The 18,632-nt window shown below is 40.0% G+C and overlaps 1 protein-coding gene across 2 annotated transcripts in view; it reads left to right on the forward strand.

Moving 5' to 3' along the window:
• The window catches only part of VAV3 (vav guanine nucleotide exchange factor 3), a 362,558-nt gene that overhangs the window by 232,137 nt on the left and 111,789 nt on the right, over window positions 1–18,632 (forward strand). For both annotated transcript variants that reach the window (XM_046003440.1, XM_046003448.1), the window contains exons 16-18: window positions 1,932–2,033; window positions 2,339–2,439; window positions 15,007–15,032. In XM_046003440.1, the coding sequence (XP_045859396.1) occupies window positions 1,932–2,033; window positions 2,339–2,439; window positions 15,007–15,032 (229 nt within the window). The remainder of the gene's footprint in view (window positions 1–1,931; window positions 2,034–2,338; window positions 2,440–15,006; window positions 15,033–18,632) is intronic.

An 18,632-nucleotide genomic window follows, 5' to 3' on the forward strand; every position in this document is an offset into this window, starting at 1 on the left:
ACTTGTCTATTCATGAAGAGCTATAATTTTTAATCAGGAACACAAAAATACCACGATGGAAATGGCCATAGTTTTCAGCATGCAGAAGAACATTTTCCTAAAAAGTGAGGGCACCAGAAGCATGGAGCTGAGAAATCCCAGATGGCACTAATATTTGATTTCATTTTTAGCACGCTCATATTCAGCAGATGGACTGGAAGGCTGACCTCTCTGACACTTCTGCATCACTGCCTGCTACTCCAATTGCCTTTGCGCATGTTTTTTCATAGCACTTCTCCTGGTCCCTCAGAGATTGATGCCTGGTCGCCCGCCTGTGCTATGCTTCATTACACCAAGGCTCCATGTGGTTGAGAGTTGCTGTATTCTATAAAAGGGGAGAAATCCTAGCTCATCAGTGTCTCAGACTTTTCGCACACACTCTCAAATTGCTTGTAACATGTTGGAGAGCATCATCTTAGATTTCCTGATATACCTCCGATTTAGATCTGTTTTATTAGTCCTTTTCTAATGTTTCTGCTTTCTTCTGTGACATAGATAAATTTATGATTACTATTAAAAAAAAAACTTCTCTGAAAATGGCTAATTGACTGTTTCCAACAATCTAATTATATTAAGGTGAATATTGTTGAATTCCTCTTTGCACAGAAGCTTTGGGGGCAAAGAGAACGAACCTGGGTTGGAGGGCCCGACTCTGCCATTTCCCCGACTTTAGTATTAGCCTCAGTTTCCTTGTTTTAAATTACTGATATCATTAGTGCTGAGTCATTAGGATTGGTGTGAAGGTTAAGCAGAGTAATGAACATCATGTGGTCGTCACAGCATTGGCACAAAGTTACTTTGGTTGTGTCATTTTTTTTTTTAATCTTACGTCTGTTATGGTAGTTTGTGGTATGCTTCATAGATTCTTTTGCATATGCGGCTAATAAAAATAAAATCTAGGGCGCCTGGGTGGCTCAGTGGGTTAAGCCTCTGCCTTCAGCTCAGGTCATGATCTCAGGGTCCTGGGATAGAGCCCCATCTCAGGCTCTCTGCTCAGTGGGGAATCTGCTTCCCTGTCCCCTCCCCTGGCCCCACCTGCCTCTCTGCCTCCTTGTGATCTCTCTGTCAAATTAAAAAAAAAAAAATCTAAAACACAGTTTTGTTTATTTTTATTTGGATTACAAGGAAGGCAAATTGTTAAGGAGGGAGTTTTTGATAATCAGACTGATGTTTTGTTTCAAAAATTTTTTTTTTAAAGATTTTATTTATTTATTTGACAGAGAGAGATCACAAGTAGATAGAGAGGCAGGCAGAGAGAGAGAGAGAGAGAGAGAGAGGGAAGCAGGATCCCTGCTGAGCAGAGAGCCCGATGCGGGACTCGATCCCAGGACCCTGAGATCATGACCTGAGCCGAAGGCAGCAGCTTAACCCACTGAGCCACCCAGGCGCCCCTTGTTTCAAAATTTTTTACAAAATTACTTTATTCACTTTTACAGGTTGTTACATCATCCACATACCTATTTAGAGATGGCTTCTGTGGGGCTGAAGCACCCTTTTCCCCTCCTGCCTGCCCTCTCTATCTAGTTTATATTTCAGTGACGTGGCTGGGGAAACTATCACACAACATGAATATCCAACAGGTTTTTGTGTTTGTCCTGGCAGGTTGACCTCTGTGGCCATTCTGTAGAGTTCTCTGGGAACCCTCCATTCTGAGGAGGATTAGTTTGCTTAAATCCTTACATGTTGCTGCTTTGCACGCAACCAGATTTTGGTGCATATTTTAATGCAAAGCCTACTTTTGGCTTAGAAAACATTGCATATTTAATAGCTCTTTTGCTTGAATCAGATCTCTACCCCATGTAATGTTGATGAATTTAGGTTTTAGAGGACTAGACTGCTATTTTGTTGTGAAACTTTCCTTAGGAAGTTACTTTTTTTTTTTCTTTTTATAGATCGAACATAAGGCCAGACTATGCAGACTCCAATTTCCATGAGTTCAAGATGCACACCTTCAATCGGGTTACATCCTGCAAAGTCTGCCAGATGCTCCTGAGGTAAGCTTGCTTGGTCCTGGTTTTCACTTTAAAAGAGCTGCTATAATTGCTCAGTGTCTCAGACTTTTCTAATATCCTAGCCAAAATGTTCTGAAGTGGGGAAATGGCCTTGACAGTTTTGAGCCAACAGATCTTTCCTCAGGCTCCTATCTGGATGCTTCCTTCGGAAATCCAGGAGACCCTCTCCCCTCCTGAGAAGACTTTGCCAAGCTCTGTGTTCCCTTGTTTTCTTTTTTGTGCTCATGGTTTCATAGAGGCAGCATTGAGCACCTTTTAACATATCCCTCTCTAATTTTACCTTTCAGAGGAACATTTTATCAAGGCTATTTATGTTTTAAGTGTGGCGCGAGAGCACACAAAGAATGCTTGGGAAGAGTAGACAATTGTGGCAGAGTTAATTCTGCTGGTAAGTCATGTTTATTGTTGTGATTCTCCTTTTAATTAGGATATAAAACTTGATAAACATCATTAAGACCTAATTTACTCTTAATATGTGTTTATGGTGACAGATCTGCTTTTGAAACTATCATTTATAAGGACAATTAAAAAAATGTTTTAAATTCCTGTGACTTCTATACGTACCTGGGAGGCAGAAGCCCTTTGGGGGTGGGAGGCCTTGGAAGATTTAGGGCCACCCATTTCATTCAGCCTGGCCCCTGAGTCTCCCTAATGCTGTACAAATACAGCCAAAGCACACAAATGGAGAAACAAAAACAAAACAAAAAAAAAATAATTTTTCACTTCTTTCTTTAGTCCTTAAATTTCTCCCTTGTTCTCTTAAATATTCAGCTCAGAAATGGTAATGATGCCAGAAGTAAACATCACACAGACTAGTTCATGAATTAATGAATTGAATACATTGTCATTTTGCAGCATTTAACAGAGAGCCTATATCCTTTGGATTCTATGTAACTATTTTCCCCTTGGTTTTGAAAAATAATGCTCCATGACTGTTACATGAGCCTGTTGCTAAGACGGTTGGCAATTATGCATTCAATAGCCTTTTGCCTCTCTCTGCTCCTCTTGGGCTCTCTTCCTTCTCTTTCTTTTCTGGCCTCTTTATACTTTCTCTTTCTTCTTCTTTCTCTTTGTCCTTTTCCCCTGAGTTTCTCTTGTGTTTTATCAATAAGACCTTTCAAAATCAGTAAAACTTTTTGAACAGAAGAAAGAGATCTTTAACAGCTTGAGTTCAAAAGGTAGCCATGTCAACCTTTGATTTTCCCAAAGGAAAAGGTGGACATTGAATTATTTTGGATAATATGAAGAAGAGTGAAACAGAATAATAGCTCATTTCAGAGCTGAGGTCAGAAAATGGGCAGTTGTAGAAAAGTTGTTAATCCCATTAGAGGACTTGGGATCACGGCTCATTCCTCTCACTCTGCTCCTCCAGTGGATGGTTTTAAGATTCCCATGAGCCATCTGCTCTCCATACCAGGCATGGGCAGCTGCAAGGAGAAGCATCCCGCATTGGTTGAGCGCCTGCACTGGGCTGTCTGCCAGTCCTGTCCTGCACGAACTCATTCAGTCCTTGGGGCAATGCTTCCCATTTTCTGATGGGAGTCAGTGTTCATGCAATTGACTTCAAGTCTGCTAAGACAAGGAGACAAGATCAGCATCCACTAAGGTTTCTGAAGGTCAGATAGAGTTGACAAAGTTGTAAAATAGAAATGTTATATGTTATTATTCTTCCGTTGTCCACCTGGTACATCTTATCACTTAAATTTTTGTTGTTCTGTCTTTATTTGCCCATCTTTTAATCTCTTTGAGGACAAATAACATGTTAGGTATTGGTGGTAGGCTAATGTGTTTTTATAAAGCACCCCCCCACCCCCGCAAGCCCTGTCTTAGGAGTTTCAGTCTGTGAGGAATGGGAAGTGATCTCATAGTTGGCATGGTTCTTGCCTTCTACTGAAAGAGTGCAGGAGAGTAGTTGAGAGTCAAGCAGAAATGGTGGAAAATCTCCTCCTGCCCTTTGCTAGCTATGTGAGCTTGGGGGGTGTTACTTAAGCATTCTGAGGTTTTGTGTATTCTTCTATAAAAAGAAAATTAGAGGATTATCATGGGGATCAAATGTAGCAATGCTGATGCTTAGCACAGTGTCTGGGTACAATAAAAATTCAGTGTTTCAATCCAGGATGTTATGATGAGAAGTCTGTTTTTATTTTTTGGAGTTTTTTGTTTTGGTTTTTTTTGTTTGTTTGTTTTTGTTTTTTTAATTTCTTTTTTTCTTTTTTTTTTTGTAAATATTTAATTTATTTATTTGACAGAGAAAGAGGTCACAAGTAGGCAGAGAGGCAGGCAGAGAGAGAGGAGGAAGCAGGCTCCCCACTGAGCAGAGAGCCCGATGCGGGGCTTGATCCCAGGACCCTGAGATCATGACCTGAGCCGAAGGCAGAGGCTTAAACCACTTAGCCACCCAGGTGCCCCTGTTTTTGTTTTTTTTAAAGGCATGGGTTTAATCTGTATTATTGCTGTGTTTTTATGATGTGGAGTGAGCGTGAATTGAAGAAATAGTGAGCACCGAACTTTGAGGCTATATAAGTGAATGACGCTAAAGGACTACATTTTTAAATTTTACTTGGAAAAAAAATCAATAGGAAACAGTTGAGAATTCCTGGTCAAGCAGATTTAAGAAAAAAAAAAATGCATTCCCTGTCTAAGTCATTATTCCAGTATCCCCCAGCCTTCTGCGAGTAACTCTGGGCTGGGAGACTGTGTGTGAATGGCAGGAAGGCCCACAAGGTCTGGAGTCTTGGTCTGGTTTGAATCCCTCACAATGCTTACCACTGGGTGACTTTGAAACCAGTTACTTAACCTTTGTAAATCTTAATTTTTTCCCTTCTAAAACCAGGATAATAAAGGCACCTAGCCTTTAAGTTTATATTCTTTTAAAATAAATACAAAGTGCCAGGTCCTTTTCTAAGTATATTACTGCTGTCAACTCATTTAGTCCTGTATGAATCTTTTAAAGCTGGAATTACTGCTATTCTTGTCTTACATATGAGAAACCAAGGCCTGGAGAAATAACTAACTTGCCTTAATTGCTTGATCAATAGAGCAAAGATGCAAATCCAGGCAGTCCAACTCCTGAGCTTGTTCTGAACCAACGCCTGAGTTCTGCTCAGCTGTTTTCTCTGAGAAAGAGAGTTTCTACATTTTTTTTATGCAAAAATACTTCTAAATTCAATTAAATTAGTTACTACCAAATATGTTTAGGTTTCAATGCTTTGAAGTGCTGTGAGAAATTCAGGCCTCCCTGGGACTATGCCTGCATTTTTCCCCATCAGGTGTCTCAGAGCTGGAAGGTTAAGACACCTTCAGTTCTAGGATCTCTTATTTTAAGATGAGGAAACTGAGTTATAAAAGTAAGAAAATAAGTCCATTATGCCCTGCAGGTTATAGATAATGCTTAGTTATACGGATACCATTTTTTAAAAAGATTTATTTATTTATTAGAGAGAGAGAGAGATCACAAGTAGGCAGAGAAGCAGGCAGAGGGGTGGGGGAGCAGGCTCCCTGCTGAGCAGAGAGCCTGATTCTGGGCTCCATCCCAGGACCCTGAGATCATGACCTGAGCCGAAGGCAGAGGCTTAACTCACTGAGCCACCCAGGCGCCCCACAGATATCATTTATTAAAAGGTAGTATAATTCTCTAAACTCTGTTATAGAATTCACTATAATGCAGGAAAAAAATTTTTTTAAGCCTCTGGCTGAATTTACTTCTTGGAGTTCTAAACATAATTCTCTTGCTCCCTTGATTTTCTGCCTTGCATCCAATGTTGTCCTCCATTCTCCTGTTTTCTGCATCTGTGTCTCACTCTCTTTCTGTCCTTTCCTGCCCAAGATTTTAAGAGACTGATGACATTGAATGCTCATAGTCTGTTAATTAGTGGTATGAAGTGGTAAGAACCTGTCAGGAGGCTTCCCTCTTTTGCCTCCAAATGAGGATTGGCTGGGCAGCCCTTCAGAGTAAAAGGCCTTGCTTATCCTGAGTGAAGAAGAGTCTGTTCTAGCTGTCAGCAGCTGGGGGTACTGGGGGTACACATCTGCTCCTTTCATCCATCCACTCACGGGTAAGACCTGGGGAGCCCAGCATCTATGACAGCACCTGTCTGGTCCCCCACAGTTCTGGAAAATTCCATTTTGCATTCTTTCTGTTCCTTTTGTTTCAATTCAGTTGACTCCTGGAGTGTCCCCCCAAAGACCCCTTGTACAATGTGGGGACTCAAATTAGAGTGTGTTTTTTAAATATTCGAACAGAGGCAGTGGGCACCATTGCTGTCTACTGGGACACGGGGAGCTGGTAAGGCTGGCCTTCCAGGGTGTTGGACCCTGGGAACAGGCTGGTAGGGGTTGGATGGATTTTTCCTCTTCTCTCTTTTTTTTTTTTTTTTTAAACTCCCTTAAAGGAATTGGATTAAGTGTTCGTTTTCCAGTGATGGATTTTCCTAAAACAAACACTCCCAAACAGATGCCCTCTAAAAGTTAGAAGTTATGACATCCTGTCTTTAAAGTCCCCTCTTCCTGTGGGAAGTAAGCGTGGGTAGAGTGTGAGTTTGAACTTGATGGGTCTGATGTGAGTGTGGTAGAACAGGCAGTTTGGATAACGTGAGCAAGCTAGGCCTTATGGGTATTTCCCAGCCAGCAGAGAACCAACATTGGCTGAAGTTTTCCACAGTACAGGAGCTGGCTACAGCAGGAACTACTTGCACTAGTTGAGAGTGTAATTTTCATGACTGAAGTATGGATGTATGGGAGGAGGGCAGAAGGATGGGCAAGATGTCTCAAGAGCTGGAGACATAGGTCACTTGGATAGTGTTCTTTCTGGATGACAGTGTGACATCATTTCAGGAGAACTTGACTTGGAGGGTGGGATCAGCTAAATTTAAACAGCTAATTTTAAATAAGTGAATAGTATTGATTTAATATCAATAGGTGACTTGAGATTGACCTCAACTTTACAGAGCTCTGTAACTCTTTTGCTTATTACAGTCTAACTATATTATCAGGAAGCGAAGAGAGATACTGATCAGTTCAGAGTGGGTCGGGAGTCTACTTGTGGTCCAGAAAGCTGTGTCTAGTAGAAATGGTTACATTATAAACATTGGGTAGTTGGGGTAGAGGCAGTTCCAGAAAGTGGAGCATGCCATTTTCACTCAATGTTGGTCCAGGCAGAGAAGAGGGACTAGTTGAACAAAATGACACAGTAACTCAGGGGCTAAATGAAGGTGAGAGAACCTTCCATTCTAACTTCTAACTGCCTGGTGTGCTGGTTATCACATTCCAGACCTCACCTAACTTGACCTTTCTCTTTTATTTGGCACTGTTAACCATTCTCCGTGACACACTCCTTCACATCCTGTCACATCCCCCATACCATCCTTTGGATATCCGATACCCTGGCATTAACTATAACCGACACCCAGGTAGATAAGTCACCAGTTCCATGTAAGGCTTTTTTCCTGAACTTTGGATTCAAAATGTCTATATTCTTCTCACATATCCCTTCCCAGGTGCCCTGCAGTGACTTCAAATTTCAAACCAACCTCATTAGTCACTAACACAAACTTTCTCCACCTACTCCTTGTCTTAAAGGTCCAATATCCATACACTCACCTGAACCTAGGTGTCAGCCTTGGTTTACCCACCTCTCTCATCTTCATTCACTTACCAGTTGTTCTTTCTTCTCCTCCTAAGGCTCTCTAGAACCCACTGATATGATACTGTTATATAATTTAAAAAAAAAAAAATCTCAGTGTCACTTGTTTGGACAACTACAAAAGTCTCTTAACTCTTGCTGTTAATTATACTCTTTCTATATGATTTCCAACATGATCTTTATTAAAAATCAATTCTGATTGTGTGACTCTACTGCTCCATTCCTTACAGTATAATGCCCAAACTTCAGTTACACTGGAGCCTCTCACTGATCGGAACCATATTTAACTGATGCTCTGACCTCTGGGAAACCCTGGTAGATGGATAAGTGAGTGGACAGACTGACAAACAGATGGATAGATTAATGAGTAGAAGTGTAGCACCAGGGTTTCTGGGCTCTGAGGATCACTGTAGTATTAGAACCAGAAGCAGGAGGCTGTGGGAGATTGGACAGGTTTTGATTCTACCCTTGTAGAGACCAGAGTCCGACTGGATGTAGAATAAGTGAAATAAAAACCCTATCTAAATCCCTGGCTGGTACTTTAAGAATGAAAGATGGAAGACTTGGCAGACCCTTTGCATTCCTTTCTGGTACTTATGTAAGGGAAGTCTCATGCCCTGAGCATCAAACATCAGGCTTTTGACAGGGGAACCTGGGTTAGGTTATGAAGTACCAAGGAAGAGAACTAGCTTGCAGAATGCCTGGTGACAAAAATACCCCCGTTTCTGGGGAAGTATACTCCCTGATCCAGTCAATTCCGTTTTTAGAATTCTTGCTTGGCTCTTACTATTTCCTCTCCTTGAAATAGTCTCCCTTTTCTCCTGACAGTTCCAAAATCTACTCTTCCTTTACTTCCTCTCCAAGCCCTTTGCCAATCACTTTCCCTCACCTTGGCCACCCAACAGTCATGTGACTTAAATCGTTAGCTAATTAGTGTGTAGATTTTATATATTTGCCAATGTTGGGTAACGAAAACACCCCTAAAAGCCTCCAGATCCCATTGGCTTTAATTCATAAACATTTATTTTTCTTTTTAAAGATTATTTATTTGACAGAGAGAGATCACAAGTAGATAGAGAGGCAGGCAGAGAGAGAGAGGGAAGCAGGCTCCCCGCCGAGCAGAGAGCCCGACATGGGACTCGATCCCAGGACCCCGAGATCATGACCTGAGCCGAAGGCAGCGGCTTAACCCACTGAGCCACCCAGGCGCCCCTAAACATTTATTTTTCACACGCACTATTGGCTATGGGTTCCATGGCCCTCCAAGGGAGTTTCCTTCTTAGTAATGGCTTAGGGATTCAAGCTGGTTCTTGGATCTTCTGATGCTGTAGAATCAACACATGGCTTCCTGGGTAGCTGTTCTTTTTTTTTTTTTTTTTTTTAAAGATTTTATTTATTTATTTGACAGACAGAGATCACAAGCAGGCAGAGAAGCAGGCAGAGAGAGAGGAGGAAGCAGGCTCTCTGCTGAGCAGACAGCCCGACGCGGGGCTCGATCCCAGGACCCTGGGATCATGACCCGAGCCGAAGGCAGAGGCTTTAACCCACTGAGCCACCCAGGCGCCCCATGGGTAGCTGTTCTTAAACCCCCAGACTGAAGTGATAGAGCTTTTTTTTTTTTTTTTTTTTAAATCACAGTGTATTGTTAAAACTACTTAAATGGCCTCAACTTAATTACAAGGGGGAGGTGGGCAATGTAGTGGGGTACATGGAGTGTTTAGTGGGCATGACTGTCTCTGCCACTCTTCATTGCCTCTTGGAGACTATATGGTCCTTCACTGTAGGGAATGTGTTTCTCATCTTTTGTATTCATCCCTTATCCAAAGTCAGGGTACTTAATCTCAAGTCATTACTCCATTTTCCCAAAGTAGGTATATCTTAGCCAAACACCATCTTTAATAGTGCTGGATGTGGTTAGATACCAACCAGTAAGTATGTGAAATAGCTCTTGGGCATTTCTTCTTGTGGAAGTTAAGCCTATGGATGTTGTCTTCCCTGAATTTAGAAACCTTTTATATTTCATGCTCTATCTCCCTTAAATTTACATAGTCTTCATTCATCCTCAAAATAATAATTACTTGGCAAAAATGCAGTGCATTTGTGAATGAAGGAAGTAATTCATATTAATATTTGACTATGACAGATTATTAACACAACTGCATTTGAAGTATGAAGAAAAGGTGCTTTAAGTTTTTTTTTTACATTCATAAGACAAACTATGCAACTTGGAAACAAATTTGAAGGTTGGATGATTAGTTTATGTCTTAACACTTTAGAATTTGCATGGATATAAAGAGCGGGCCATTTCACTCTCTGATTTTCACTGAACTTGAGTTGACTCTTCTCACGTTCACCATGGCAACCTCAATGATCAGCGCGTACATGGGCTCTGAAGTATGCTGCCAAAACTTTCCAACCTTAATAATGAATAGGTATGAACTCCATTATATAAGCCTCTCTCAACAAGTCACTGCAAAGCTCATGTAATTCTAGAGAGGTACTGCTTTCTCACAGCACACCACTGTGAAGGTCTAATCCGAAACTGCAATCTTACGGGGACATTTGAGTTTTCTCCTGCTAAAACCCTGTTGGTTCCCTTCTTGCCCTGACATTGAGCAATATCACTTGCTTTGCATGCTCTCGGTTAAACAAAGAAAGTAGCACTGGAAGGCAAATATTGCTGGAGCAGACAACTTTGGTTTAATGCATCTTTTCCTTTAGTAGGAATGCAAGCCTCAGCTGCTCTAATATTTAACCGAAGCAGGTCCCCATTTGAGTCTCTGTTTAATCGCTCTTTTATCTAGGCCAGCTGCTGCTCCTGCTGCTGCCATAGCCATTCCTAATTGGAAGCGAGTTGCCTCGGTATCCTGTCGGTTTAAACCGGCAGGATTGCTACCTAGAACCTGCACCCCAAATTGGCATCAGAAATAGCTCCTTTATAAATAGTATTGGAGTATTTTATCAAAAGAGATAAGCTTTTAGTATATAATTTTATTTCAATCTTGTACCGCTAGGTATTTTATCAGATTACTTTTACACAAACTGAGGCTTGATCATTGATTTCGTAACGGAAAAATGACTTTGGTTCTACTTCATATTACTTAAAGCTTTTCCCATAAATTAGTCCTCTTTTTTAACTTATTGAGAAAATTTCATACTCAAGGGTAGTTATTATTCCTTCCACTTAACTATTTAGATAAGTTTAATGATATATTGATGATTATTAAAGTGAACTGGAAAATATTATGCGGTTGTATTTCTGTTAGAGCTACTGAGAAGACTTGAAATTCAAGGCCTCTTTTCAAGTATCATTTTTTTTTTTCCAAAATAACATTGCTGTAGATCCAATTGGTGAACACAACATTTGTATAAGTTCAAAGTTTGATCAGTGCAACTGTCTTTTAATGTTTTACAAAAATATCATGTTAGCCATGATGACAAGGCACCTTCAAAAGCTATATTGGTTATTACTTTTCTGTGGCCCCTTTTGAGACAAACAGTCTTACTGGACATTGATTTGTTTAGTTTTAACAAATAGAACTTCAGATAAGGGACAAAGCAAACTGTGCAATCATGTATGCACCGAGAGCCACTTGTATTGGCAAAACAAATATAATAGGACTGATTTTTTGTTTAAATAAATGAATTGTATTAAGTGAAACTAAAGCCTCAGTGAAAAACGTTTCTTTTACACAAATATGCACATTGAACCCTGTGCTGGCATTGAAGATGGAGTTCTGCAAAGCCTCCGAACACCTCAGTAATACCCCTTCTCTGAATTACTTCAAACCAGTTGGGACTTGATGAAAGAATGCGAGGTATAAACCCCTTGAGGGCCTGTGAGTCACCATCTAGAAAGACTCTTGAAAGGGTAAGAACATTTTATAGTTTGATCAATAGGAGTCTGAGAATAGGCTGCAGGATAAAGACAAGTTGAGGATTAAAAACTTTTGGAAACTTGAAGAATTGAATTACTCTCCTAAGGAAGTTCCCAGGAGAAAGAGAGAGAGAGAGAGAGAGAGAAAGACTTTTTTGTCAGATCTCAAGCAGCAACCTTTCTGTTGGGTCAGAATTCAGCTAAAATAGATTTGATGGTCATCAGCCCTTGTTATCTTAGTCTTAATGCAGAACTGTGACACCCAAAGTGCCTTTTAAGGACCAGGTTCCTGTCATACAGTAGTTTTGGGTCCATGTCAGGAGGAGGTTGAGGCAGTGTTGGAGACTTAAAATTAGAGCAGCTTTTCCATAGAATATTTCATTGAAAGAGACTCTTACTCAGTTTTTCTAACCAGTATAAGCTTTTACTTTGAAAACGTATGAAGTGGTGTGGGTAGTTGGGTCTTCCTTTCTCTTGTCACTGTTATTTTAGTATAAGTTAAAATCTGTTGCATTAATAGGGTTTTCAGAATGTAGATTCTCTTTGTAAAGGAGGCAGACAGTTCAATGCTGTGGCCACTAGAGCACATAAAAAGTAATAACTAAAGGAGTCTGGATAAGAATTGGTTCTAAGAGTTATTTCCAGTCCTTTGGGTTTTGCCCTATTCTTAGAAAATTTACAGAACCTTACCATGCGATAGAACTAAACAAAAGCTGAGACTTTCAAGAACCACTGCTCATGTGCTGTGCCCAGCATGAGAATATCAGAGTGTGAACTTCTCCAGGCAAAGTCCATGGGCCTCTTTCCTGGATGACAGGGTAAAGGGTAGACCTGGTGACCATGAAGATAGAAAGTGGTGACATGGAAAGGTAAGCCCCAAGTAAGACTCATGTCCTTAGAGTTGGAATTACATCTAGCACAAAGCTCTTTTTCCATTTTTCCTACTTGGGTTACACTAAGAGGCTTTGTGTGGAGCAGTTCTTAGTACATCTAGTCAGAATCATGAGGAAAGCTGGCTTGCTTGATGAGACATTAAAGAGAGAAAGCTAGAGCCAACAGGAAGTGGGTAATTGAAAGAGGGAGATTGAGTAAGGTGGTGAGCCCAGTCTAGATTTCTTCTGGCTTTGTACTAGTCCCATGCGAGCCTTGCTGGGACCTCTCACTCTCTTGTGCTCACTCCTGCAGAGAGCCAGCTAACTTGCACTTGAACCCTATGCAACAAGATAGGAAGAGCCTGTCAGTGAGTGTCTTCTGTTCCTAGATCTTATTTTCTGGGTAAAGAGATGCAAGTGTCTGAGATACCATCTCTTCCCCAGGAACTTCCAGGGAAGCAACCAGATGAACATTGCAGAGCATGGTGTTTCCCCTGCTGCCACAAGGGTGATCATAGGGTTCATACAAAAATATGAAACATTTAAAGCATACTATAAAAGACGACTCATAAGGACATAAAAAATCTTCTATGCAAAGAGTCAGAAAAAATTACAGTTTTTTTAATTGAAATTAGGTTGCATACTCATTTATGAATACTGAACCCAAAAGACCTAAGGTTTTTCCACTTTAGAGAACATCTAGAAATAGTCCAGGCTTCCCTCAGTCTCCTTGGCTGGAAAACTTAACCTCTTCTTCCATTTGGAGCTTCTTGCAGTTCATGATTCTTAGTTCTGACTCTTTCTCTAATCCACCAGTAGGAGAAAAAAAAATAGTTTAGGGCTATTCTGGAGTATAGGTCTTCCTGGTCAAACCAGTGAAACAGGTATCACACCTGCTCTGTTAGGAACCTCAGCTCACCTAACTGGGGTTCGAAGTCTGGACATAGCATCCAGCTGAATGGTACTTATATAGACCCTCTCCCCAACCCGATCCTCTTAGGCAGTCTTTCTTCTGAAACATTGCATATTTCTAAATGAGAAGGGAAAGAAGTGAAATAGCTTTCTGCCCAGAAATACTCCTTTGGAAAGGCCAACTTCAGACCTGGCAAAGATGCCTTCAGAGAAAGCAGTCATGTGAAAGTCAGGGTGAAGGGATTTGAAGTTGACAGAGGAATGCAGACTTAACTTTTCTCCAGAAAGGTGACTTTTTGGTCACATGTCTTACATTTTCATTAATCAGGAGTGGTGCTTTATAAAACAAAACAAAACAAAACAACCTTCTGTTCCATGCCCCAGGCAGCTTCCTGTGTAAAGCAGTCTGTGGTAGCTCGTCCTGTGTTCTGGTCGGAATTTTCCCCTTGAACTCTGCTTGTGGGGCTTCTTGGATCGTCTTATGGGAACAGCTTACAGAGCTATTGTTTCAGCCTGCCCGTTCTTTCCTGGTGTTTCCCTCAATTTCTTCTGTTCTCAGATCCTTCTTTAGAGGGTCATTTTGGATGGAAAACCTATAGGCATAGGCTCAAAATGATGAGGTGTTTTCCTTCACAGCCTTTTCAAAGTGATAACGTGAATAGGTGCTCCTGGGAATGGGGAAGGAAAGCATCAGCCGCCAGATGTCCGTGCACAGTGGGCGCCTTTCCTCTCAGTGACCCTTTACCTTTCTGCTGCTATAGTCACCTGCAGATCTCAGAGCCGTTTATAACTGCTCATCATTTTAAAAAAAATTTTTTTAAAAAGATTTTATTTATTTATTTGACAGACAGAGATCACAAATAGGCAGAGAGGGAAGCAGAGAGAGAGCGGGAAGCAGGCTCCCCGCAGAGCAGAGAGCCTGATGTGGGGCCCGATCCCAGAACCCTGGGATCATAACCTGAGCCGAAGGCAGAGACTTTAACCCACTGAGCCACCCAGGCGCCCCTGCTCATCATTTTTAAGAATTAAATGTAATGAAGAGATTGTTGTTTCTATTTACCGATAGGGAAACTAAGGCTGAAAGGAAAATTATCATTGGAATCAAATTCTGTCAGTTCTTTATTTCCCTCTTTGAAGCAAATTGTATTTCCCCCCCAAATAAAAAATAAGAGTTATAGCCACTTAATGAAAAAAAAAAATCCATGTGCAGTGTTGTGCAGTGTTAAATTTGCAACTGTTATAGTTGGTGAAATACCTTTGTAACTTAGAGTGTCTGGATTCTTAAAACTAGGTGTGTTGAAAGTCAGGTTCCCACCTAGCTTTCTTTCATGCATGTAAATTCAGTGCAAGCCTCTGTTTTAAGAAGCTTTATGTGGTTGGATTGACATTGCCTAATCAACAATTGAAAAAGTTAAGCATAACCTAGAAGTCATTTAGAACTATGAGTCACTTTCCTGACAAGCCAATAAGGCAAGAGAACCTGGGTTGCAAAACAATTACTAGCCCAGCCTGAGGGACCCTGGAAATATATTACAAGTATCAGTTAGGGAAACAAAGCAGCAGTGTTTTACCAAGCTGCAGAGAACAACCTAAGGTTGCTAACCAAACAAAATAACCTTATACTGACAATGCCAATTTTTACATTTGTTTCAGAACCAGGGACGCTCAAACCACCGGAGGTAAGATTAACCCTTAAATTTTTATTATATAACTTTTGCATTTCAGGTTGTTGGCTAACTTAAGCAGGCTTGAGCTTTTAGAATGTGAAATGTGCTTCTTAAAATGGATAGAAACAGAACTAGAGTGAGCAACCAAGTGCTTGTGAATGAAGTGCACAGGTTAAATCAGAGGAATTTTCAATCAGTCACCGCCTGAAGATCTTAGGTAGAGGAAAAATGTAAATATTTAAGAAATGTGTGAAATGGAGCCCTTCAGAATCTTAGTACTTACTCAGGTAAATTTCAAATGTTGTAACAGTGTGTCGTACCGATATGGGGATACTTTTCTCTAGTTTCCTGCAGAATTTCACAAACCCCTGGAGTTTATAAAAGTTAATGCATCTGTATTCATTGGAATGGAAATCTTTGATCCTACTCATATAGAAGGAAGGTAGCCCTCATCCCAGGGAATTGGTAGACCCGTCCCTGTCATGAAACATTGCATTGCTACCCAAGATTTGCTAGTCCTGAAAAGTTCTAACATTGTTCATCTCAGGGTATGGATTCATATTTCTAGTAGTTTTCTGTTTTGAGCACAAACATGATTTGTATCATGTCTTATTGATTAAAGCAAGATCTGATAACATTTTCTTTTGGTTTAACACAGTCTCAGAACTTAGAACTGGCTTAGAATTGTGTGATCCTTCTCACCTCTCAGGATAAATTATTTTTTAAAAAATATGAAAGAGTGAAAAATATGATAGGTTCTAGACCATTGCCTTGGCCTTTAACCAAAAGTAGCAAATTTCTCATCGGATCTCCAAATTTCTCTGTGACTTTATCACAGAGAAAATTAAAATATAAAATGCATATGATTACTTGTAGAAACCAAAAGTATAGTAACTTGAGAATTTTTTCAGAATAGAAGAATGACAGAAAAATTCTATACAAATTTATTTTAACAGATAATAATTATATATCATTAAGAGTAGTGTAATATTTTTTAATAGGCTGGCATTTATGCCATTGGTAAAAATAATGAAAAGTACAGTAAGACATCAAATAAGAAGTAATTGTTTCTGCTTCTCTTTTGCATAAGTGTGTAATTTGCACGTAGGTTATTGAGAGTGATGTGAGGGGACTCATATGCATCCCTTCGGTGTCTCAGTTAACTATATTTTAAAGTCTAGAATCTAAATCAAGGAATAGTTCACATAAGTTCTTCTAAGGCTAAAATAAATTAATGTGAAATTTATTTCAGTGTTTAGTTGACCGGTGAAGTTTTTCATGAGCACTGTAAGGACGCTGCCTGTGAAAGTCTTGTAGAGCAGCTTCCCTTCTCTTATCCTCATGCTATTCTTAGATTATAGAGATCAAATTCCTCTTAGAGCTCTGAACTTTGCTACTTTACAAAAAAAAATATTTTTTCCCCAAACAGGATGATTTCACTTGATTTTATTTAAATGAGGTGAAGTGAGTATATTTATAGAAAGTGTGCTAAAAAGAAGTGGTTAATAATTTTCATATGATACTAAGTAATTCTCTCCAGGCATTTTATCCTCTTAAAAAACTACATGGAAGCCTATTATGAAGTGAATTAATTTTCACATTGACTTTTTTTTTTTTAACTGCAGCATCAGTGGTTTAGTGACTTGCTTAACTTTTGAATACAATAAGTGCAATTTTTTCTTTAATGTGTGATTCTGCTAATAATCTTTATTTTGGATGCGTAATTATAGTTACTGGCCAACCTGTTTGGAAATCTTAGCTTGGTTTAAGGAGAAGTGTAACAAAAGAACATTAAGAAGCATCTGTCGTCTTATACCTCCCACCAAGACTATGTGGAAAGCCGTTTACCTCTCTGAGGCAGATGCTTTATGATGCTCGGGAGTCTTCCCAGAAATAAACAATGTGCTCTGTGAGCTGCATTTCTCCCCCTTTCATGAAGACCTTCTTTCTCTCCATATATCAGTTTGTAGTCCTATTCTGTTCCCCTTTCGATAGCTATGATTGTGACTTCTCTATTTTTAATTTTACACTTCATTCTCAAGGGAAATAGGTCAGTTTTCAGTAGCCACAGCATCTGTAGGCCTTCATGAGAGCACCTGGGATGTTCATCCCACGTCCCACTCTGGAGTGGACCTTCAGAACGTTCCTCTAGCTGTAGGAAGTATGATTTTCATATGTATCCATTAAAAGTATCCATTTAACACATATGTACTCTAAATCCATTCCTTAAATGTTTTTCTACCTTTAAAACAGATAGAGGAACGAAAGTCAGCTCCATAGCAAATGAACCTTTGCTTATTTTGTTGGTAAAATCAACCGAGAATTTAATTTCTCCCAAAAGGCAAGAAGAGATTCTTGGGTGATGAAAGTAGTTCTTTTTTTTTTTTTTTTTGAAGATTTTATTTTGACAGAGAGAGATCACAAGTAGGCAGAGAGGCAGGCAGAGAGAGAGGGGGAAGCAGGCTTCCTGCTGAGCAGAGAGCCTGATGCGGGGCTCGATCCCAGGACCCTGGGACCATGACCTGAGCCGAAGGCAGAGGCTTTAACCCACTGAGCCACCCAGGCGCCCCGAAAGTAGTTCTTTTAGAGAAAGACAGGGTAACAGGTAATGAAGCAAGAAATAACTCAAATGCTTGTAAAATTAGGTTGGTTGGTTTTCCCCTCCCCTGCCCCTTCTAGGTTGATCAAAGAATATTGAGAAAGTTCTGAAGATCAATTCTCCTGATCTCATGGGGCTTTTCCCAGACTTTTGAGAATGCTGGTGAGGGAAGGGACTGTGTTGGATGGAAAATGACAGAATGACAATGGAAATTAGCATTTTAAAATTGTTTAAATATGCTCTGCTAAATATATCTGAATTTCTTTCAAAATTAAGATAAATTTGTAGGTGTTTTTGAAGTATACTAAATCTCCCGAGGCATTTTGGTCTAAGTAACTGAAAACATTTTTTTTCAATGCAGCAAATCTTAATTCCACTGCCTACTCTTCCTGTACATCAGTTTGTTTTCAGGGTCACTGATTTTTAGGAGGAAAAACCTAAAACATAAGCAGTAAGGCAACGACTTAGAAAAATCACTTGTAACTTGTGTGTATTTCAACAGTCAAAATGCCATGAAGTTAATAATGATGATGACGATGATAAGCTGTCACTTAGGAATCCTTACTGCATGGCAGGAACTGTTCCGGTGATTTCACATGATTCATTTAATGCTCACCACAAATGCTGTGAAGTGGTGCTATTATTATCCCCATTTTATAGGCGAGAAAACTGAGACACAGAGATATTAACTAACTTGTTCAGAATCAAATAGCAGGTGCCAAGTGACAAGGTCTGAATTTGAACTCTGGCAGTCTGAGTCTAGAATCCATATTCCTAATAATTATACCATGTTCTCTATTTTTTTTCAGATAGTATGAAAGTAGTTTCAGGTGTACAATACAGTGACCAGTGTACTCTTTAGTCTCCATCACCTATTCCACTCACCTCACCCTCCTCCCCTCTGGAAACTACCACTTTGTTCTCCATAGCTAAGAGTCCGTTCTTTGTTTTCTCTTTTTTCTTTCTTCATTTTTGGTTTTTTAAGTTCCACATATGAGTGAAATCATATGGTG

The sequence above is a fragment of the Meles meles genome, chromosome 1 (genome assembly GCF_922984935.1).
Source record: "Meles meles chromosome 1, mMelMel3.1 paternal haplotype, whole genome shotgun sequence".
Lineage (NCBI taxonomy): Eukaryota > Metazoa > Chordata > Mammalia > Carnivora > Mustelidae > Meles > Meles meles.